Source organism: Temnothorax nylanderi, unplaced genomic scaffold (genome assembly GCF_030848795.1).
Source record: "Temnothorax nylanderi isolate EJ_2023f unplaced genomic scaffold, tnyl_v1.0 TNYL_tig0513_pilon, whole genome shotgun sequence".
In the NCBI taxonomy this organism is placed as follows: Eukaryota; Metazoa; Arthropoda; class Insecta; order Hymenoptera; family Formicidae; genus Temnothorax; species Temnothorax nylanderi.
The window spans coordinates 23228-46163 of NW_027249575.1; the positions used below are offsets into that span (position 1 = coordinate 23228).

The 22936-nt window shown below is 37.6% G+C and overlaps 5 protein-coding genes and 1 pseudogene across 5 annotated transcripts; 1 reads left to right on the forward strand and 5 right to left on the reverse strand.

Moving 5' to 3' along the window:
• Window positions 1-913: 913 nt before the first annotated feature.
• On the reverse strand, window positions 914-1981 carry LOC139783541 (uncharacterized). Its single transcript, XM_071722710.1, has one exon. It carries the CDS (start codon window positions 1979-1981, stop codon window positions 914-916), a length of 1068 nt encoding a protein of 355 aa, XP_071578811.1.
• A 137-nt stretch (window positions 1982-2118) lies between these two features.
• LOC139783542 (uncharacterized) lies at window positions 2119-4236 on the reverse strand. Its single transcript, XM_071722711.1, has one exon. The coding sequence runs from the start codon at window positions 4234-4236 to the stop codon at window positions 2119-2121; it is 2118 nt and encodes a 705-aa protein (XP_071578812.1).
• A 5855-nt stretch (window positions 4237-10091) lies between these two features.
• Window positions 10092-12755, reverse strand: LOC139783543 (uncharacterized). Its single transcript, XM_071722713.1, has 6 exons — window positions 12735-12755; window positions 11545-11677; window positions 11225-11437; window positions 10787-10976; window positions 10487-10710; window positions 10092-10303 (listed from the first exon to the last, which is right to left on the reverse strand). Exons 1-6 carry the CDS (start codon window positions 12753-12755, stop codon window positions 10092-10094), a joined length of 993 nt encoding a protein of 330 aa, XP_071578814.1.
• A 972-nt stretch (window positions 12756-13727) lies between these two features.
• On the forward strand, window positions 13728-15163 carry LOC139783554 (uncharacterized; annotated as a pseudogene).
• A 519-nt stretch (window positions 15164-15682) lies between these two features.
• Window positions 15683-16971, reverse strand: LOC139783555 (uncharacterized). Its single transcript, XM_071722722.1, has 4 exons — window positions 16827-16971; window positions 16637-16741; window positions 16161-16263; window positions 15683-15914 (listed from the first exon to the last, which is right to left on the reverse strand). Exons 1-4 carry the CDS (start codon window positions 16880-16882, stop codon window positions 15759-15761), a joined length of 420 nt encoding a protein of 139 aa, XP_071578823.1. The 5' UTR covers window positions 16883-16971; the 3' UTR covers window positions 15683-15758.
• Window positions 16972-20019: 3048 nt separating this feature from the next.
• Window positions 20020-22112, reverse strand: LOC139783544 (uncharacterized). The gene is made up of 2 exons (XM_071722714.1): window positions 21167-22112; window positions 20020-20986 (listed from the first exon to the last, which is right to left on the reverse strand). The coding sequence occupies exons 1-2, from the start codon at window positions 22110-22112 to the stop codon at window positions 20367-20369; spliced, it is 1566 nt and encodes a 521-aa protein (XP_071578815.1). The 3' UTR covers window positions 20020-20366.
• Between the last annotated feature and the right edge of the window lie 824 nt (window positions 22113-22936).

The window sequence follows — 22936 nt, forward strand, 5'->3', positions numbered from 1 at the left end:
TTTTTTTTAAACATACTAAAAATATTAATTATACCCGTGAATTACTTTTGTATTACATTAACTTATGTTGCAACATTTAAAATGATTTAAATCAGTATACAGTCTTTTTTTAGCTCAGCGCTTCTAGTCGGTACAATGCGTTGTCCGAGATTCGGGCCGGTCGCCCCACTGTGCGACGGTCCAGCGGCAGTCCAGCAGCGATCCATCAAGAGAACCTGAAACAGAAAGGGGAATAGCAAGGGCATCGAAAGGGTCAGTGGCATGCTTATTAATATCTTTCTCGGTGGGCACAGAGAAAACCGAGCGGCGACCGTGAATAATTCGTTAAAATATCAAGTCGTGGCATTACCGACCTTCCGTCCGGTCACAACCTCACCAATTCCCTCAGCTTGAACCTGAGCAAACTGGTATACCTCCTTCAACTCTCGATTGGTGCCAACAAAATTCGTTGCGTTATCGCTGTAGAGTTTCTGTGGACGTCCTCTCCTACCAATAAACCGACGGAGTGTTGCTAGAAATGCCGCGGTTGTAAGCTTGCTCGTAACCTCCAAGTGAATTGCCTTCGTCGCGAAGCAAATGAACAGAGCAATGTAGGATTTGTTTGTCTTCCATCCTCGACCCTTGTTGACAAGCGTTGTTATGGGGCCGGCGAAATCGACGCCGGTGACTGTGAATGCTCGGCTGGGACGTACTCGCTCGCTCGGCAAGGGTCCCATTACTTGAGATATCCTTCGTGGATTAATTCTTGCACAACGAATGCACTCGTGGCAAACTTGTCTCGCCAAATTGCGCCCCCTGAGTGGCCAATATCGCTCCTTTATAGAAGACAACAAGAGTTGTTGACCAGCGTGTAACAAACGACGATGCTCTCTCTCGAACAATAATTTTGAGAATCGATCTCCAGACGGCAAAATTATGGAATGCCTTCGATTGAACGGCCATGACGAATACTGGAGTCGACCGCCCTGAGAACTCCCTTCTCGTCCAGGAATGGTAGTAACTGTAGAATCTTGCTGCTTGCTCGCAATTCACGATTCTTCTTTATATCCGTGATCTCGTCGGCGAACTTGGTAGCTTGCACGTGCCGAACGAGACCATAATGTTCCGTCTGCAACTCGGAAACCGACAATCTTGACAAATCTCGTTCGCCCGGTTTCTTTTGGAGATTAAATATGTAGCGCAAACAGTACGCCAACACGCGTTCGATCATAGTTAATGATGAGAGTTTGTCGATCAACCCTTGAATTATCGAATCTTCGCTACTAGTCATAGCACAGACATTTGCATTCTTTCGCTCTTCTACTCGTATTTCCTCAGCAATCTCTGGCGGATCGAAATCTGGAAGACCTCCGCACGTCGATGACAGATCTTCTCGCAACCACTTCGGACCGGACCACCACAGCTCGGAGTCCCTGAGTTGACGAAGAGTAGCACCTCGTGAGATTATATCAGCGGGATTTTCTGTCCCCTTAACGTAGTTCCAATGTTTGGCTGGCAATAACTCGACTATATCATTTACTCTATTTGCCACGAAGGGTTTCCATCGCGTTACGTCACCTCGAATCCACCATAATACTACCTTAGAATCCGACCATGCGTACATACCGTCAATGGGCACTCTCAAATTCTCTTGAGTGTCAATCATCAAACGAGCTAGCAAGACTGCACCGCACAGCTCCATTCTGGCTATAGACATTGGCTTAATTGGTGCCACTCGCGACTTGGAGCACAACAATCTAGAAGTAATTACATCGTTTTTATTTACGGCTGGGACATATATGCACGCTCCATACGCCCCCTCGGATGCATCGCAGAATCCTTGTAAATATATTTTTGCTGTTGTTTCGCTTGGAATAACTCTTCTCGGGATGCTGAGTGCCTCGGCTGCATTTAGATCTCTTCGAAACTGTTCCCACCTCTCCGCTAGCGGATCTGGCAGAGGTTCGTCCCAGTTGCATTTAACTCGCCAAGTCTTCTGCATGATAAGCTTCGCTGACGTTAATACAGGTCCTATGAGACCGAGTGGGTCAAACAACTTGCTGATTGCTGACAAAATCTCTTAGTCCTCGCTGATTCCATCTCGTGCACGAAGAATTGAATTTGGTCGTTGTTGGGGTTTCATTTGATCCCAAGCATATTTATCGTGTCGTTAGCGTCGATATTAACATTGTGGGTATCCTCTCTCAAATGTGGAGGCACCTTCTCTAGAGCTTCTGCGCGGCTGGAGCACCATTTATGGGTTTCAAATCCTCCGGACCGCAATATCTCGGTGAGCTGCTCCTGCAGCAACGCGGCTTCCTCGACGCTGTTCGCACCTTTCAAGGTGTTATCCATGTATGTTTGCTTGAACAACATTAGCGCTGCCATTGGATACTTGCGTTTGGCCTCCTCTGCTAACTTAAAAGTACAATTTACCGCTAAATAAGGTGAACTCGCTTTGCCATATGTAACCGTATTTAGGCGAAATTCTTGAACCGGTTCATCTGGAGTAAATCTCCAATTATGGATATTAATCCGCTGACAATCTCGATCGTCCGGGTGCACGAGCATCTGTCGGTACATTTGTCGAATATCTCCGGTTATTGCGACTAGGAAAAACCGAAATCGACTAACAATTACAACTAAACTACATTGTTTCGTAGGTCCTACACGGAGAATATCATTGAGCGATTTCCCAGAACTTGTCTTGTTTGACGCATCGAATACGACACGCAGTTTCGTACTTGTGCTCTCCTCTTTGATCACGCCATGATGCGGTAAATAAACTACCCGAAGCTCGTAGTCTTGATTCGATTCGGTTACCGGTGACATATGTCCGGTCGCAAGATAGTCACGCATAAACTCTACATATCTATCATGCAATATCTCGTCATTCTTGAAACGCCGCTCTAATTGCATTAAACGTTTGTACGCTATCTCTCTAGATTCGCCTAGCGTTTTCGGATTCTCGACAAACGGAAGTCGTACTATAAATCGTCCCTCGTCGGTGCGTGTGGTTGTTTTATCGAAAAACTCATCACTCTCTCGAGCTTCCCCCGATCTAAGTGAAATCGCATTAGAGCCGTAATTCTCGAGTTCCCAAAATCTACTCATGTTTTGATTTAGTGTCTCGCAGTGTTCCAACGAACAAGTTAACGTAGTAATTGCATCGCGATGGCATGTTAGCGACGCGATTGGTGCGCGTGGAAATGTCCCGGCAACTATCCATCCAAATCTCGTGTTTTGTAATACCGGATAATTACTACCGAGCTCGATTTTCCCCGTTTCTAGCCAATCAAAAAAGAACTCTGCTCCGATGAGCATATCAATCGAACCTTGTTTGTGGAACTCTGGATCCGCGAGCTTGATGTTCGACGGAATCTTGAACTCTTTATAATCTATATCCACTGACGGTAACATTTTAGTAATTTTCGGCACGATAAAACTGCGGACATTTGCGGTAACGTTAGAATATCTCGACCGTATGATAACCTCGCAACATTGACTCACGACGCTCTCGGTCCCGCTTAATCCCGTAATTATCTCCGAAGTTCGGTCGCGTTTCATGCCTAGCCGATTACACGCCGAATGTGTGATAAAGTGCGCCTCGCTTGCGCTATCTAGAAGGATACGTAATGGCACAATGGACCCGTTTGGATGGGCTGCGTTGATCAACACGGTAGCCATGAGCACGTGTTTCCCCGCTGGGCCGTTCATCACGTGGTGAACAACGACATTGCTGCTCATCTTGTCCTTGTCGTCTGACGCCTGGATCGTCTGCTCGTTCTTGTTCTTCTCGCCTTGAGGAACCTGGTCTGCTGCCGGACGATGACACAATGTATTGTGTCTCCTCGAACACTCCCGGCACGATCCCATCTTGCACGTTCTTACGAAGTGATCGTTGCGCAGGCAATTGGTGCAGAGTTTCAGTCGGCGGATCTCGTTGAGCCGATCGTCGACCGATAACGCTAGAAATTTCTCACAACGATACATGAGGTGATCGCCGTGACACAAATAACATTTTCCAGCCTCCGTAGTATTGGCCAGAGCTGCCGTGGTTTTTTCGTGACCGTGAGCCTTTGTCTTCTGCTTGTCAGATTCGGCCCGTCGTGTAACCTCCTTGTCCTTCGACATTACTTCGATTCTCTCAAGCGTCTGGCATCTCTTCTCCAAGAAATCAGTTAGAGTTGCATCAACCGTATTCGCGTTCTGCTCCCAGCCACGTAGAGTTGTCGCATCAAGTTTCGACTCGATCATGTGTATCAGCTCCACGCATCCGTCGGCAGATTCAATGACTTCAGCACTCGCAGATGTTTTAATGTGTAATCCACCAAGCCTCGAATTGCAGCGGCAGATTCCTTCTCTACCTTCGGCATCTTGAAAAGGCACTGAATATGCTTTTTCTTTATCGCTCTCGGATCGCCGAACCGCCGTTTCAGCAGATCCCATGCAATCGTGTAATTCGCGTCGGTTAATTCGATGGATTCGATGATCTTGGCTGCACTGCCACTCAACGATGTAACCAAATACTGGAATTTCTGAATGTTTGGAATGTTCTCGTTCGAGTGTATCAACGATTGGAAAGTCTCCGCGCGAAACGCTTCCATTCCTCCATCCGGCCGTCAAACGTCGGAAGTTTCACTACCGGTAACTTAACTCGCGATTCCGGATTGGTTGCGACACTCGCGTTCGAGATAGTACGAAGAAACTGCGTTTGTTCCTCGAAAAGTCTTGTGATCGCGTCACCGTTGCTACCCGACGCCTGCAAACCGTCATTTCGTATGCTCATTAGTCTTATGAGCTCACCTTGTTGCTGTAACACGCTCGATAGCACTTCTTCGCTCGTGGACGTACGTGACTCGATTTTCCGCGCGTTCTCGGCGCATAGCCATCGCTTGAGCTTGATCTTTATTTCGAAATACCTTTTCTCGTATTCCGCTTCTTCCGCTGCGTTTCCCTCGGTGGACTCGCCCTCCGTGCTATTGTTGATTTCACGCTGCACGTTCTCGAAATCACGGTGAATCTTTTCTAGCCTCGCAAGGTATGTCTCGATTTCCTCTCGAGTCACTAGCTCTTCTTGAACTTGCTCAACCTTGCTCTTGAGCCTCGTCAACTTAGCCTTAATCGTTCCTCGTTGCTTGCGAAGCTTCGTTGTCTCGGCCATGGTTTCTAGAATAAACCTCACTTTCTTGCACGTCGCTTTGTGTGGACTGTATTCACTACCGTTGTCTCGAATTTCGCAATCCGGCTCGAAGGACCAATGTTGGGTGTACGTCTAGAGATAGGACCGTTTCAAAATAACACACTATTTATTATAAAATGGAATTACAGAATAATACTCTCGCGTTGCAGCGCGTTACCAGACGCGAGTAGCGCCACCTGCAACCACGCTCACTCTATCGGTCTCGCCACCGCTTAGGGTGAAATCACACGATACGGGAATCAGCATGCGGAACAGAGGATGCGTGATTCGAACAGCCAATCAGCGCTCTTCCGCATTTTTCTATCCCGCATGTATTTCGTGCCCTGTGCACATAGTGCGTGAAAGACCCGAAAATGACGCGTTCCGGGAAATAAATATATAATTTAAGACATAATTATTTAACCAAAACAGTAATATTTGTTAATTTTATTCAAGTATACTATTTCAAATATTGAAATAAGCATTACTGCGATAGTATTGAATAAATTTTATTTAGAATTATATTATTACAAAAATTATTTTTGAATTCTATAACGCATTTTTGGTCATTTTCCCGTATCGTGTGCACAGGGCACACTAAAATCTTGCGTAGGGGAGACCGGGGCCTAACCGTCAGTTTTTTTTCGGTGCCGATTTTTAACAAGAAAATAAATAATTTTAGTTAAATGTGGTGTACCACTGTAAAGAGTAAACCTTTAGCTACAAAATTTATATAGGAAATTTTTATCTACGTCGCTTTGTTTAACCGGTATAGAGCAAAAACGACAACGGTGGAAAAATTGAAATCTCAAAAATGCCGGGGTTTAACCGTCACACTGCATTTTCAATACATATACGTACATCTAATCCTGAAAAATGATAAGATACATCTTAATAATTGTTTTTTAAGAAAAAAATATAAAAATTTATTTAAAATTTTTATGCGAAACATTATTAAAAAATAGTTACGAGGGTTCCTCTTTCCGCAAAAGTCACTCGCCCGACTTGTTTCACTCCTCGACGTCCGATGACTCTATTCGGTGTCTGAACGGTTGTAATTCCCGTCTCATCCATATTCCATATGCAGTGAGCCTGGAAATGCCTTGGAAATGCACCCGGACTGCTTACTGACGGATTAACCCCAAACACAAGTTTCAGGTTTGATCGCCCACGAAATATTAGACATCAACGATAATGAAAAAACTACACTGGATTCGTGTTCAGCATGCATTACTCTTTATAATCACGTACCTCGAGATTTGGAGAGCAAATGTTATTGCAGATATTACAAAATTTCCACGCGCAGAAAATGTAACTTTCACCTTCCGAAAACACGTTTGCCCTCGTAAAAATCATAACACGGCAGGTAACCTGCCGAAACTCCGTTGGTCACATGGGTACCATAAGCAGCGTTTACAATGTTAATAGCGAGTTCGCACAATATACAGGTTCCGAGATATTTGATTTGACGGTTCAACCCCGGCGACGGTTAGGCCCCGGTCTCCCCTATGCGTCATTGTTGATCTGTGTCTAGAATTCTGGAGCAAAGATTAAAAATGGATAATAAATTGTTTATGTTACAAGAAGCTATTAAAATTTTTATGAAATTTTATGTGAAAACTCCAATGTTACCTTATCGAAAGGAGAAAATGAGATCAACGTTAACCAAACTTTTTATATTGTACGAAACAATGTCGAAAAAGAAAGTTGAAAGAAGTGTATGGGTTAGGCCAATTTATACTGTGAAACAACGGTTTCTTCAAGGAGAACGTGACAATTTAGTTACAATGTTAAGAACAACAGATCCATCCTTGTATTTTAATTATTTCAGAATGCAGGTGGATATTTTTGATAAACTGTTTGTCTTACAAGGGAACTACCACAACTGTCCTGCTTCGATTTGAATTTCCTTTAAGTATGTTGTTAAACACAAAAATCCAACAGACACGTATTTTTTTATAGGGGCCCTAATTCATCTTTAGGGGGTGAAACACCCCTTCGAAAAAATCGGTTTTTCTCTTTCGGGCCGAATATCTCCGAAACCGATACGAGATAGAAAACTTTTCAAAAATGGAAATTAAATGGCCATCAAAAGTACTTTGAAATAATGACAAAATAATTTTTTTATTTCTTTTATTTTTAAATATACCCCCGCCACCAATACATTTTTTTCAAAATTTTAAAAATTTTTTATCACCAAATAAGAGGTTATTTTATTACGAATTCAACCATATATGATAAAGTTATGTTACGATAAACTATTTTCAAGAATTAATTACAAACAAATCCGTATATACGCTATCCATGCTCATCCGTACTATGTGCGTAAGTAATTATTGTCGAAACAATAAGATATATAAAAAATGTTGTAAGTAAAATTTTTATAGTATGTGTGTAATACGTTATGTGTGCAATGTGTATGTGCGCAATAATGTCATGTGTGCAAAGTGTATGTGTGCAATAACGTTATGTGTACAATGTGTTAAAATGATTTTCTTATTTTATGTGCGCAATAATATTATGTGTGCAATGTGTATGTGCGCAATAATGTCATGTGTGCAATGTGTATGTGCGCAATAATGTCATGTGTGCAAAGTGTATGTGTGCAATAACGTTATGTGTACAATGTGTTAAAATGATTTTCTTATTTTATGTGCGCAATAATATTATGTGTGCAATGTGTATGTGCGCAATAATGTCATGTGTGCAAAGTGTATGTGTGTAATACGTTATGTGTGCAATGTGCTAATATGATTTTCTTATTTTATGTGCGCAATAATATTATGTGTGCAATGTGTATGTGCGCAATAATGTCATGTGTGCAAAGTGTATGTATGTAATACGTTATGTGTGCAATGTGCTAATATGATTTTCTTATTTTATGTGCGCAATAATATTATGTGTGCAAAATGTATGTGCGCAATAACGTTGTGTACAATGTGTTAAAATGATTTTCTTATTTTATGTGCGCAATAATATTATGTGTGCAAATGTCAAAGAAATAATGTCAATAACATTATGTCAATAATGTTATGTGTAAATGTCAAAGAAATAATAACAAGGCTGGGAGTATTTTAAAAATTATTACATTTTTAGAAAACCTAAATATATATTATATACATATATACAATTATAAAGCATATAGAAAACTATAAAAATTTTACTTACAACATTTTTTATATATCTTATTGCTTCGACAATAATTACTTACGCACATAGTACGGATGAGCATGGATAGCGTATATACGGAGGCGTTTGTAATTAATTCTTGAAAATGGTTTATCGTAACATAACTTTATCATATATGGTTGAATTCGTAAAAAAATAACCTCTTATTTGGTAATAAAAAATTTTTAAAGTTTTGAAAAAAATGTATTGGTGGCGGGGGTATATTTAAAAATAAAAGAAATAAAAAAATTATTTTGTCATTATTTCAAAGTACTTTTAAAGCCATTTAATTTTCATTTTTGAAGTTTTCTATCTCGTATAGTTTCGGAGATATTCGGCCCGAAAGAGAAAAACCGATTTTTTCGAAGGGGTGTTTCACCCCCTAAAGATGAATTAGGGCCCCTATAAAGAAATACGTGTCTGTTGGATTTTTGTGTTTAACAACATACTTAAAGGAAATTCAAATCGGAGCCGGACAGTTGTGGTAGTTCCCTTGTTAGTGGGTCCTAAAATTGAAAAAGAATGTGTTATAAGGGAACCAATTCTTTCTCGAACAAGGCTTGAAATTTGTATTAGGTATTTAGCTAGTGGTGATAGCATGAAGTCTGTAGGATATGTCTTTAGAGTTGCTCCAAACACAGTTTCTAAAATTGTGCATGAAACTTGTAATGAAATTTGGAAAACATTAAAAGATATAGTTATGCCTGTACCAAGTACACAAGAATGGAAAAAGATAGCGGAAAATTTTGAAGAACTGTGGAATTTTCCTTATTGTATTGGAGCGATCGATGGAAGGCACATGGTAATAGAGGTAATAATTAATTTTAGCTTTTTCTTTATTTAAGGTATATTGATACAAATATGTTATAAATGCTTAATTACATTTCAGGCTCCTCCACATAGTGGTTCCACTTACTTCAATTATAAAAAAAATTTCAGCATTAATTTTACCGGTGTTTCCGATGCACACTATCGATTCATTTTGATTGATGTTGGAGCAGAAGGTCGTCGCAGCGATGGTGGAGTGTTTGCTGATATCAGTATACAATCGGGATTACATTCAAACACTTTAAATGTACCTTCGCCTGCTCCAGTTGGTGAAAGGGAGCTGCCATATGTTTTGGTTGGCGACGAAGCATATCCTTTAGCACCGTACTTGATGCAATCTTATCCAAGAAGATCAAACCTTGACTTAAGAAAAAAGGTGTACAATTATCGTCTCAGCAGAGCAAAGCGTATCATTGAAAATGCCTTTGGCATTTTGGTAGCAAGATGGAGAATCTTTCGTAGGCCTATAAATACCTCCATTTCCAGAGCAAACAAGATTATATTAGCTACAATATGTTTACATAATTTCGTTATTACTAACGAAATGAAAAAGCGTCCTCAAGAAAGACAATATTTGTGTTACAATGATTACGACAAGCAGCAAACATCATGCTTAACAACTTTGCCAAACAGAATTAACCAAGGTCTAACTTCACGTAATTTGCCAACGATTTACAGGGAAAGATTCGCTAATTATTTTTTCAATAAAGGTGCAGTAGAATGGCAATGGGAGAAAGCTGAAAATAACGACTTTTAGCTTTTATTTTTTTTGTATTGTAATAAAGCTTTTTATTGTATTATAAAATTATATTAAAGTATTATAAAATTAACGCAGTTAAATTTCTTTTTTATACACACTATTTCTATTGTATTGTACTTAATAATTATTACAAATATAAATATAAAAAGCATAAACAGATTACATATTAAAGAACTAATCATTTAAGAGACCTGCTTTTTCTTCAGCTTCTAACGCATTATTCATAATTTTCATTTGTAATAATCTAGAATCCTTGTAGGGTAATCTTCTTAAAATATCTCCTAACTGGATCAGAAACCCTTCAATACAATCAGCAGGTGTGGTTTGACTAAAAATTTTCATCAAATCTTTTTTGAATTCTGGATCACCTGATTGTGTTCTTCGCCCTAAAACAAATAATTATTTACATTTATTTACAATATAATATGCATAATAATATACAATTCAAATGTCGAAAACAATACAGTTGTATTTATGACCATATAAATCTATTTTGATTCATTCTATTATCATATTCCATGGATTATTTATTTAAATTGTTTGCGTTATTTAGGGCATAACAAACTTACGTTTTTCATGATGCAAAGAGATACTACTTGTACGAGACACACTTTTTCCTACTCCAAAAGTACTGTCATTTGTATTATTCTCTTCGATCATTTGGCTATCTGCAATACTGTTCTCATCATGTTCTTGCATTGTATCATCATGTTCTTGCATTGTATTGGAGTAATCGTCGGTGTCTAGGGCATCATTCACCAGTTCAGGTTCTTTTGAAACATTACTTACAGAACTGTAAAGTTTTTAAAGACATAATTATCTTAAAAGTTGTATAAAATGTGCATTATTATTGATGGAATACTACTTACGGCCTTGAAATTATGGAATCATTTAAAAATTGCATTTGGTCAAAAAAGCGAAAACCTGCATCTTTCTTTTTATCTGAAGTTGATGCTGCTGAACCACTTGGTTTGTATGCAGTCACTTTCTTTCTTGCTTTCATATAGCAATCACGGAGATTTCTCCAGCGCTTTTTAATACTATTTACATCGAACTTATCTACAATAGATTAATGAATAAATATTTTGAAAGAATTTTTTATAGAAGCTCATTGAAATGTCAATTTAATATCATAGGCTTTTGGTTCATCGATACAACACATACTCATTTAAATAGTATTAATGTACAAGAATTTACACTCTCGAAGAGTCTCATAAAAATAACTCATTATTAAAAATTTAATAACAAAAGTTTTATTTAAAAAAATTGTAAGTGATATAAAAATTATGGTTACATAAAATATTTACCTTCCAGTTCCTTGCTTATTTCCAACCACGCTTCTTTCACAGATAAGGGACTTCTTTCCTCAACAGGGATTCTATGATTCCATAAACATGGCCTGGTTCGTAAACCTTCGATGAGTATCTCATCGTATAAACCCCACAGTTTGTCCTCTTTATTTTTATGTTTAACAGATGTTTTTTTTGTTGTACCATCTTCTTTATTACTTTCTACTGAAGCTGTATTGATACAATGATAATTATATTTATTATGCATTTTTGATATAAATTATATGAAGAATTATAAATATAGGAAATGATAAATGTTGTTAAGAATGTAAGCAAACCTATAAATATAACATTTGCGTCGTCCACATAAATATCTTCTTTTGCAAAATCAATGTCGGCAAAGCATGAGTGTTCCGTTAAATTAAAATTTTTTTGTGGCAACAAAAAGTTGCAATGTTTGCACTGGTAATACTTGAAAAAAGTAATTTATATATTTCTTATTGTTTATTTTAACACTAAGAAATTAAACTTTTTTTTATACTTACATTACGACGTATTGAATCTTCCCTTGGAACCGCATGCTAAAGCACCCGTTTCCCATTTAAGCCGGGAACCATCCGTGGAGACGCCTAGCATATCCCACGACCCCGAGAACGCCAGCCAGGTACGAGGGGAGCATGAGGTGCAGAAGGTGCAGCCGGTTGAGGTGCACCAAGAGACGAGAGAGCAGCCAGCCGAGACTCAGGGAGGCCCGACGACACACCAGAGTGCCACCGAGACAGTGCGGTACGAAGAACTTCCGGATGAGGAGGTGCAGAGGCTGATGACAGCGGGAGTGGCGAGAATCGTGGAGACGACGTCGCCCGGGTCTCAAATATTTGCTACGCCAGAAACAGTGCAGCAGGAGCCGCAACCCGAGGATGACGACCAGTCAGGCCAAGCAGGAGTAGTGATACACACGCAGGTGTACACTAATTTATAATTCCCTTTTACTCCATGTACTTGATTGATTTATTTTATGAGCGTTTATTTTATTTTATTATCACGAGATAGATTCTAGTCATTTTTAAGTTTAAAACACGATATTAATATTTGGCCAAGTGAAGGGCGAAGGTTTTATTATTTTATTTTCGTTACAAGGCAACGAGCCAACACGTTAGTATTAAGGTTACCATGAAAGAGATATACACCTCTATTACACCCTTTACACTACAGAGTACAAACGTTACACTAAATAAAGATTGACATTGTCATACATAAAACGAACACACATTGCGATATTTACCTCTACAATTAAATCCTATTCCTAGAACAAAGATAAATTCATATGAAATGGACCCAGATAAATTTCGAATAATAATTTTATCATTTTTATTTATCATATTTGCCACTGCGGTAGTTTGCATTCTCTTATTGACATATTCACATAAAGTAAAGCCAGAACCTTATTATCTACCTTAAAATCATTTACCATGAAGTTCACAGAGTTTATAATAATTTCAGTTATCATATTTTTCCCTATACTTACATGTTTTCCTAACACGGACATAGTCCTTACATTTTACACTTTATTTACAATTTATATATTAATCATAAGCACAGGAGTCGATCCGCGATTGATCCGCGAGTGACAGTCGAGTCAAATAATATTTACTATTCATCTTTAGATTTAAGTTAATATAATTGCGAATAATTCCAGCCAGCGTCGATAATTCGACATATTTTATATTATGCGTTTATTTTAATTACACTACTTGCATTGACAACGAACAGGATGAATTCCTGAGTATTTACAGCAATAACACGTATTTTAAAAAGCATTATTACCGATTACACCTTCCTTACACTTTACAGCACTAGCTACACTTACACAGGCCTTAAGCCGATTGAAACACATAGAGATAATTTTCACCCGGGAAACAATTCTCATTTAACTTATATTCAGTCATTTCATGACGCTTTGTTAAGATTTACGGCATTACATAAAAGATACGGGGCCTTCAGCCGATTTGATGCGCATGGTGCACACTTTCAGCACCTATTACATTTCACGTCAATAGGTTTGTTCGTTTTCGCTGCACGAGAACTGCACTAAAACTGAACGGAACTGAACTGAACTGAACTGGATAGGGCTAGTACAGTACTAGTTCACATCAGTGCAAAAGTACAATAAAGAATAAAAAAACGCCAGAGTGCAGTAAACAACATGGCGCGTAACTTAGCATTATCGGATTCCTCGGAAGACGAAGAAGATTTTATTATAATGCCACCGTTACAACCGATTATAGATGCAGACGATGATTGTAATATATGACTAAATATACAAAATTTATTGTTATTAATTTATATTATTACATAAATCTCAGGACAATCTAACTGTAACCTGTATTATCTGTTTGTAGATCAAAATATGTTACAATTATTACATCCAATTCTGGGGATGATCCAGAAAATACACCATATTAAAATATATAATTATATAAAAAATATTGTTAATAATTATAACAATATTGACTTTATAATGCATTTTCGTCTTTCAAGACAGGTAGCATATGGTCTGATAGATCAATTCAGTATATCGGATATTTTTACTTCCATGGAAAGTATGTATTATTATAACAATTTATATTATTTTTAACTTTTGTTTGTAAAAAATGTAGAAATTTTATTCTGTAAAACATAAAAAAAGTAGAAAGAAAAATTTTACTTTCATAATAAAATGTTTTTAATTTTAAAATTTAATGTTATATAAAATATCCATAACACTTCGTATGTATTATATTTCAGATCTTACAGGACGTTTAAAAATAACGGCCGAGAAACATATCTTATGTTTCTTGTGGTTCGTAGGTCATCAAAGTGCGTCATACAGAGACGTAGCAGACAGATTTGGAATTACAATTAGCACTTTACTATATTTCAAATTATTAGTAGAGTCTCTGAATTTCTTGTGTCTCTTGCGCCTAATGTTATCAAATATCCCACTGCAGCTGAGAAAAGAGAAACTGCTACTTTTTATGAAGAAACAAAAAGATTTCCTAATATAATTGGTAATAGATTAACATTTATATATCTTAAAATTTTGTATTACATGGCAACACGTTACTTATATGACATTTTATCTCTAGGTGCTATTGATGGCTCTCATGTCAGGATTGACAAACCAGTAGAAGATCCTGATTCGTATATAAATCGAAAACAATATTTTTCGTTAAACATTCAAGGAACTGTAAATCATGAAATGAAATTTATAAATGTTTTTGTGGGATATCCTGGTTCCGTGCACGACGCAAGAGTGTTTCGAAATTCATCAATACGTGACGACCTACATGAACTTTGTGGAAGTAAGAAACACAATATAATAAAAGACGTATTTAAGGCTTCTGAATACTCGCAACAGATCTCTTGATTAATAGCAATAATTAATATTCCATTATGAAAAAAATTTTTTGCAGATAATTATTTCTTACTGGGTGATAGTGCATATCCTTGTCTGAAAGAGTTAATAGTACCGTACAGAGACAATGGTCACTTGACACGTGCCCAAAGAATTTTTAATCGCAAATTAAGTTCGTGTCGAGTAATAATTGAAAACGCATTCGGATGTCTTAAACAACGATTCAGACAGTTATATCACTTTAAATTAAGAGATATAATAAGAATGGTACAGGTAATATATGCCTGCTGTGTGTTGCACAATATGGCAAATGTACAGGAATTACAATTTTTTGAACCGCCAATAAATCCTGAATATCCTGATATTGAAGCACAAAATATACATATTGAAATCGATAATGACGTGCCAAGAGAGTTGGAAAATGGAATGCAAAGACGTGACGAATTATGTCGATTACTTACATAATAACATGAACGATTACTTACATTATAACATGAACGATTACTTACATTATAACATGTATAAGAAAATTGAGTCAGTGATAATAAATAATTATATTGCAAACATCAAATTAATTTTATTATGCCTTATTAATCGTATAAAATTGAACTAACATTTTTCTTATTAATATTTTATTTTATTTCTTCAGAATAAAACCAAACAAACTGTTTATATTAATACTAAGAAATATCACATTTCTGGAACTAAAAATGAAAACAAACAAATACAATAAACTTTTCATATTAATACTAAGAAATATCACATTTCTGGAACTAAAAAAGAAAACAAACAAATACAATAAACTTTTCATATTAATACTAAGAAATATCACATTTCTGGAACTAAAAAAGAAAACAAACAAATACAATAAACTTTTCATATTAATACTAAGAAATATCACATTTCTGGAACTAAAAAAGAAAACAAACAAATACAATAAACTTTTCATATTAATACTAAGAAATATCACATTTCTGAAACTAAAAATAATAAACTTTAATAATAATGAAACGACAATGTTTTAATCTTAAAAAAAGTATTATAATATTTGTTTTTATCTTATATCCAAAAAGATTTCCTTTAGCAAAAGATTTTTTTCTTCTTTTAAATCATTTGCTCTTGTAAATTGTTTTACACATTCTTCATATGCTACCCTTATTTTTTATATTCTTCTAGCATTTCTTTTTGCACATCATATTTGTTATTACTATCGCCTTGCACACTGGTTGCAAATTGTTCAATTGTTTTTTGGCAACTTTCTAACATTCGAGCTGTAGCGCCTAAATTCTTCCTTTCATTCTTCTTTAATGTCTGTATAATATAATGTTTCTAATTATACTAACACCATTTACGTAATATATTGTTGCGTCCCTGGATTTTCATCCCTTAATCGTCGTCAGGAGTGTTGTTGTTAACCCTCCTGTTGTTTATTTCGGGCGCGTGTAGGGTGTGTGTGAGACGCAGCGTGCGAACGAAATATCGCAGAGTCAGCCCGCGAACGCAACAATATTGTCTAATTATACACCACAGAATAGGAAATTTTTTCATTGTACTTACTTGCTTTAAATTATTATTTGTGGCTTCCGTTGAATTATTCTCTATTAAAATATTTTCTACTTCTTGTGGATTTACATTGGACATATTTATATCATCCATAGGTCTGTAGGAAATAATAAATGGATAAAATAACAATCTTGTATAACTCCGTAGATAAATTGTAAAAACGACCAACTGGCAACAGTTTATTAAAAACGACACTTAGTGTCGTTTTTAATAAACTGTTGCCAGTTGGTTGTTTTTACAATTTATCTACGGAGTTAATTATTCACTGGCGAAGGAAAGTTACCTTACTTCTTTTTTTAATCTTGTATAAATAAAAATTTCCACTTATTATATTATTATAAACACTAATTAAAAATATTATTTACTATACAATATATTATTAATATAATAAACTATTAATTTATATTATATTTAAATTTATAACACTAAATAAATAAACTAATAAATATTTATGTTATGTAGGTACTTACAAAGGTGTATTTGTTCTTATGACTTCCCTCACAATTAAGCCTTTGCTACCACATACAGCCAATGGCTCAATATTGTGTTTCGATCCTAACAATTCTGACAATTCTCTATAATAATTACAAACAAGTTTACTCCATACATTAGCTTTTACACATTTCAGAATCAATATACATATATATTATGTACACTTACGTTTCAAATGAACATGTCATACGACCTCTACCTGTTTTTTTATTATTTGATATCATATTCTTATAGGACCTTTCAAGTGATTTAAATTTGTTTTCCACTTGTAATACAGTTACATTATATCCGTTCTTTTTCTTTTAACGATAGTTTCGTTATCGTTATTTGTTGTTGCGCAGCTTATTTACCATAATATACCTATTAACAACAATATAACGAAATTGTCGTTAAGAGTTACAGAATAGGCTTACAGAAGTGAACATTTCCGCTACCTTTTAGTTATATTCCTTTCCTTTTTTTAAGTCCCTCGGATGAGGGGGAAATATTTAACGTATTTCTTTCCTTTCCTTTCCTTGAGGTTAAAATGTCACGTTGTAAGCTGCCATATTGAACTACACCGCTGCCCTACCTCGAGACCTAGGGCAGACAGTGCGGTGAACTATTGCACTACGCCCTGTTACACTTCGAAAACGAACAGCGCCTTCTGACGTCATTTCGGATAAAAAGAACGCTTTAGTGTACACTCCTTGCACTAGTGTGCACTAGTTCAGAAAGTTCTTCGAAAACAAACAAACCTAATAATTCGTAGAGTTCATTACAGAAAACGACCCATTTGGTCAATTAAGAGTCAAATACATTAATTTCTAACATTTAGAGACATTTCGAACATCTACACTTTGATTACACTCTTTACACTTTCTACACCCACTTGTTGGAAACACGCATACGAACCGATCACCGAAAAGGTGCAACACTATTTACACTTTCTACACTTTTATTGTTAGATTAATGCTAGGTCTACAATGCGAGTCGCAAAGTCGTGAATCGCAAGAATTGACCAATCACAGTCGAATTTGAGGAGAACAATCAACTGTGATTGGTCAATTCTTGCGACTCACGACTTTGCGACTTGCATTGTAGACCCAGCATAAGCGTGCGAGACGAGCCGAGCGTAGGCTCTACACTTTTGATACACTTTGAGCACTTTAGGTGCAGATTCATTCAATTTCATTGATTTTCAGTTTATTTTATTAATTATGCTTCACAGTCAAAGAAAATAGCCAAATGGAGGAATTCCAGGCAACGATATTATTTATATGACACTTTACATTAATTTTGCTAATTACAACTACACTTTGTTACACTTTGATGTACTTTCTACACTCTACGGCGGAATGTAGCCGATTTGATTTAATATTAATAATTTTGATGTTTTTATAATATTCCCTGTCGATTATAAGATTAAGAATTAGCGATACATGCGTGCGACAATATTAGTTCGCTTTATACTTACCTTTAATACTTACCGGAGCCCGGTGTTGAAACGAGACGATTCCTTGGATGATCCTGGGTACCTAAAAGAGAAAAAGATTAGAAATGGGTAAATTACCCGTGTACTTACCTGGTTTCATTGGATTCGTCATTGTGACTTTTAAGGGTCACTCGGTGCAAATCGAGTGACTCCTCGTTCGCTTGCGCGATTTTTATCGGTGCAGCGACGCGAGTGGTTCATGCGTAAGCGATAGCCATTTCGCGCCGTTGCACTCGAGTGCAGCATCTCACTGAGTGTAGGTGCCGAGTCTCCATCAGCGACTCGGCGTATTCCAGTGCACCTTGAGTGCAGAAGAAGTCGTGCCGTCAACCGATCGGCCAATGCGATGGCTTCGCGCCTGAAATGCAGGCTCAGCGCATGCGTGAGTCTGAGGTGGGAGAACTCGACCCGTTCCTCCCGGACAGTTCGTCGTGAGATTTCGAGGCGTCAACACGTTCTTGCGAAAGACTTGTTACGCAGATACATTCGAACACGGCCGGCTTATCCCGTTATCCGCTAGCGTCAGTAGCGTGAATATTTGTCAATCATTAGAGACAGTGAGTGCGCGATACGGGAAATAATCCTTGCGCTATTCGGTAATTTCGATTTATGCACACAGCGGTAGCGACGATTCGAGAACCCTCGACGCAATTCCACGCGATCGAGCGAACGCGTCCGCGACACGGAGATGCTGTACTATTAATAATAATAAATTGTTATTTGTTTATAATAACGAAACGAGAGTTGATTCGCGACCCCGGTGAATATCCTATCCCAGATTCCGTAAATTACGCTTAACAAGGGCGTGGCCGACGGCCTTGAACACGTCCGCGACGTAGAGGACGGCAGCCATCTTGCTGAGAGGAAGGATGGGGCAACGCAGTTGTCTCAGGTTTCTGTATTTAAGCCTGAAAATACAGTGGCGACCGTAATTTCAGCCCAAGTAGTAAGTGGCTATAATACATATTTTATATTATCTCATTCGTTGTTCCGGTCACACCCTAACCTCCATCTCCACAATGTTTATCTATTTACCGAGTTTTAACTATTTACCGATACTTTTTTAATTTTTTTATGCGGTTTAACGTGCTATGGCTCGGGTGAGCATGTAGCACTCCTGCCGTACATTTATCTCCAAATACTTTTTCAATTAAAATTTTGTAGGTTAAACAAGTAGGGTTGTGTGGGGTGATGTGCAACATGGGGTGATGTGCAACGTTTCCGATTCCTGGTCTGCATGTCGACATTTGACAGAACCGCATACTGCCATCTATTTGTGTCAATAGTACCTTGTTTTAGATAAATAACTCGCGAGATGGCACGCACCCTGGTTTGCTGTACGAAAAGCGAGTTAAATTTCTCGAGCTCAATGTAATTTTCGCTTTTCACATTCATAGTGATTTCGTGAATTGGTTTTAGTCATCTTATAGGTAAATATTTTTATATTGTTAGTTTTTCAAGTACTTTTGATAATCCAAAGCGATTTTGTGATTTTCTTACGTTGTGTTGGTGTCACGCCAGTCCGCGCAAAATAGCGTGTTTGGGGTTATGTGCAACACTTTTTTTGGGGTCATGTGCAACACTCATTTTTCGCTAGTTTATCGCTATTTTACGATTGAACATGTGTATATGAAGTGTTTTAAGGGGTTACACCACTGTAGAGCATGAAAAAAATAGGCATATTTCGGGAATTTTTTTTGGCGCAATAAAGAGATGAATCGAAATTCTGCAAAATGGGATTTATAATGCTAGTAATAAAGTACAAAATATATTTTTTTCAACTTCGTTCATGACAAAATGGCGGCTGCGCAGCATATCTCCGTCGGTGCCTTTTTTTTTAAGGGGTCCACGGCCGGAAACCTAACTCCCGCAATTTTTGACCTGGAACAAAAAACCAAAGTTTTTTCGATTCTATAGAACAACAGCAAGAGACGTACGTAGGATTTTTTCGATATATTGATTTTTCGCGAAATGGTGCACTTTAAAAAAAAAAGTTTAAAAATTCATGAAAAAAATCGTCACAAAATTGTTTATAAAAAAAAAATATGCAATATAAAAAAAAATCCTACGTACGTCGCTGGAGAAAGCAATTTTGAATATACTGTTAAATTTTCAGATCGATCGGTGAAGATTTGTTCGAGTTATGTTTCCGGCCAGTTCAAAAAAAGTAGTTTCGAGAAAAACGCGTTTAAAGTTTTAAGTACTGTAAAATCATATTATATTCTTCTATACCTTTAATCTGCAATGCCTGCACCATACAATTGGCCTTCTAGATTGACATCCTCCTCCTCTTTTTCCTTTCTTAAGGCTTTCAAGTCGATTCGAGCCTTTCTTGCACCTTCACTCAACGATTCTTCCGCTTTCTTGATGCGCTCCGCGTCCACCTCCATGCATAGATTGTAGCTGTTTGGGCCAATTGTCATGCCCATAGTGTCGATTACGTGCAAAATTGAGGTAAATCCGTCATTGAACACACAAGTAGCAATATTTGTGGCAATATCTAATACTAATTTTCCACTAGATATTGATTTTGGAGCCATCGCCCATACGGTCGAGTTGAAACTCTCGTTGCTGTTCTGAGTAAATCCGCCGATGCAACGAGTGAGAAGATCGTCCTTACTCAATTCTTCGTACACTGGCTTTATAGCTTCGAAAACTTCTTTGTGCATAGGTTGTTTGTGTTGATAATCGCCCAAACTGTTTGTCGCTTTCGCTTTTTGCCAAGTGCACCATGAATCTTCTCCAATTGGGCACTTGTCGTGTTGCGGATTATTATCTGTAGATAATTTATGATACAATGTAGCCCATATAGCGTTCTTCATCTTTTCAATCGAATCGCAATTTCTACGAATAGCTAATCCGTAATATATAGAAAGTTCGTCGATAAGCTTGCCTGTCAATTTTCCTTTTCCTCCAAGTCCTTTTTTAGCTTTTTTCAAATTACGGAGACGGGTGCCCATTCGTTTCTGAACATGATCTATGCATTCTTTTTTCTGTACTATAATATTTTCGTAAGGCGTAGCATCTGTAATACCTTTAAAGGTCTTGGAATCGCCGTCGCCGATATAACTTGCGTACTTCACGTTATGTAAGGTTTCAGAGCGCCGAAACATTTCAACAACTGCGTCGATTTCCATTTTTCCAGCCGATCCCTCGTGGTTTGCTTGGCATTCGCTCGCATGATTTTCTGACCATTCCGCATATTCTTCTGTTTCTTCTTTTTTCTTCCAATGTTCACACGATTTACAATATTTTGATTTTACGATGACATCTATAACTTTGCCAGTGTACCAACCAATAAGAGAAACCAAGCCATACAAAGATGAAAATCCACGTTTTCGCCAAGATCCGTCGCCCGATACCGTGATCCCATTTTTGTTTCCTTTCTCAGCAGAAATTGTTTTTTCTTCTGTCGCTGCATTCGAAATACTCTTCTTACAAACAACTTCTGTTGCACTAGCAATGTTTTTAACGACCTTGTCATAAAACGATTGAAAGATTGGGCGGGGCAGTTCCATAAACGCACAAAATTTTGTTATTCCGCGTAAACCAACTCCAAGCAATCGCATGGCAAGCACAATTCTGCGGTTAATTTCGTAGGCATTCTTAACATATGGGCAACTTGGTATTTCTGTTTTTTCACAATTATCACAGAACACAACTATTTTAAATCCCAAACCTCGTTTGCTAGTTTCAGTGAACTTCACTTTCGAATGGCACACTTTACAAACAACGACGTCCGAAATGGCGGCAAAAACTGCTACAAAATTTAAGAGACGATAGCTAAAAGTAGAGTCCACTTCAATATCGTAAAGATCACGCTGCTTCAATTTCTTTGCCGATGTGCTGACATTTAAATCCTCGGGAGCTTCCATTTCATGTCGATTCAACGGTCGTTTGCGTGACGCTTGCGGTTTCTTGCTGAATGCACTGTCAGTTTTTGATCCTTTTCTATAACGACCCGCTTTATCGTCACTCATGGTGAAAATCAATTGCAATTATCACTGTATTATATGAACTATTATTCGAATATTACAAAACTTATACACGAAAGCAAAGCGTCCTTTTCAACGGTCTTCGCTTTACTAACGCTACACAGACGTTCTTCACATGTACATTACTAATGCTGACCCCTATAGTCATCCAGGTGAATTCTTAACATTCTAGACTATTCGGGGGACAGTCCCTTCTCTATCGACTGCCATTATACCTGCTTCCGTACTCCAAAATTACAGCGCGCGCAGTGATCACAAAAGGCGCTCGGGGCATACCTGAAAGCGTTGCGGCAGAATTGAAAATTTTGACATTTAGACATTTTTGCGGCCCTTTATCTTTTAGTATATCATTTTTAAGACCCTAAAACACCTTTTAAGCAAAAAAAAAATTTTTCGTTTTTTTGAAAATTCTACAGTGGTGTTGTGACCGGACGGCACAAGGTAGACCCGATACACGCGGTTATCTTCCCATCTAACGGTCGCCACTCGGTTTAACCTTGAAGTACCGAGAAGGTAAATACGCACTAACGCCTCGATATTCGATTCGACGCTAATGTTGTTTGTTTTTCTCAGGCTGATGTCTCTACTGGATCATCATTGCCGTTCCCCGTCTCTGGATCCTCGCGCCTATTCGCATACCAGATAAAGGTAAGTCCCGTTAATTATTTTAATCGTGTACTAATTCTCTTCCATGTTTCAGTTCCTGCCCAGGATGGATCATCGCCGCTGCTCTGCTTCCCCGGATCCTCGCTTCACCGCATACCAGATGGCCGCTTGGACAACGATGGATCACCGCCAGAGGACAAGGT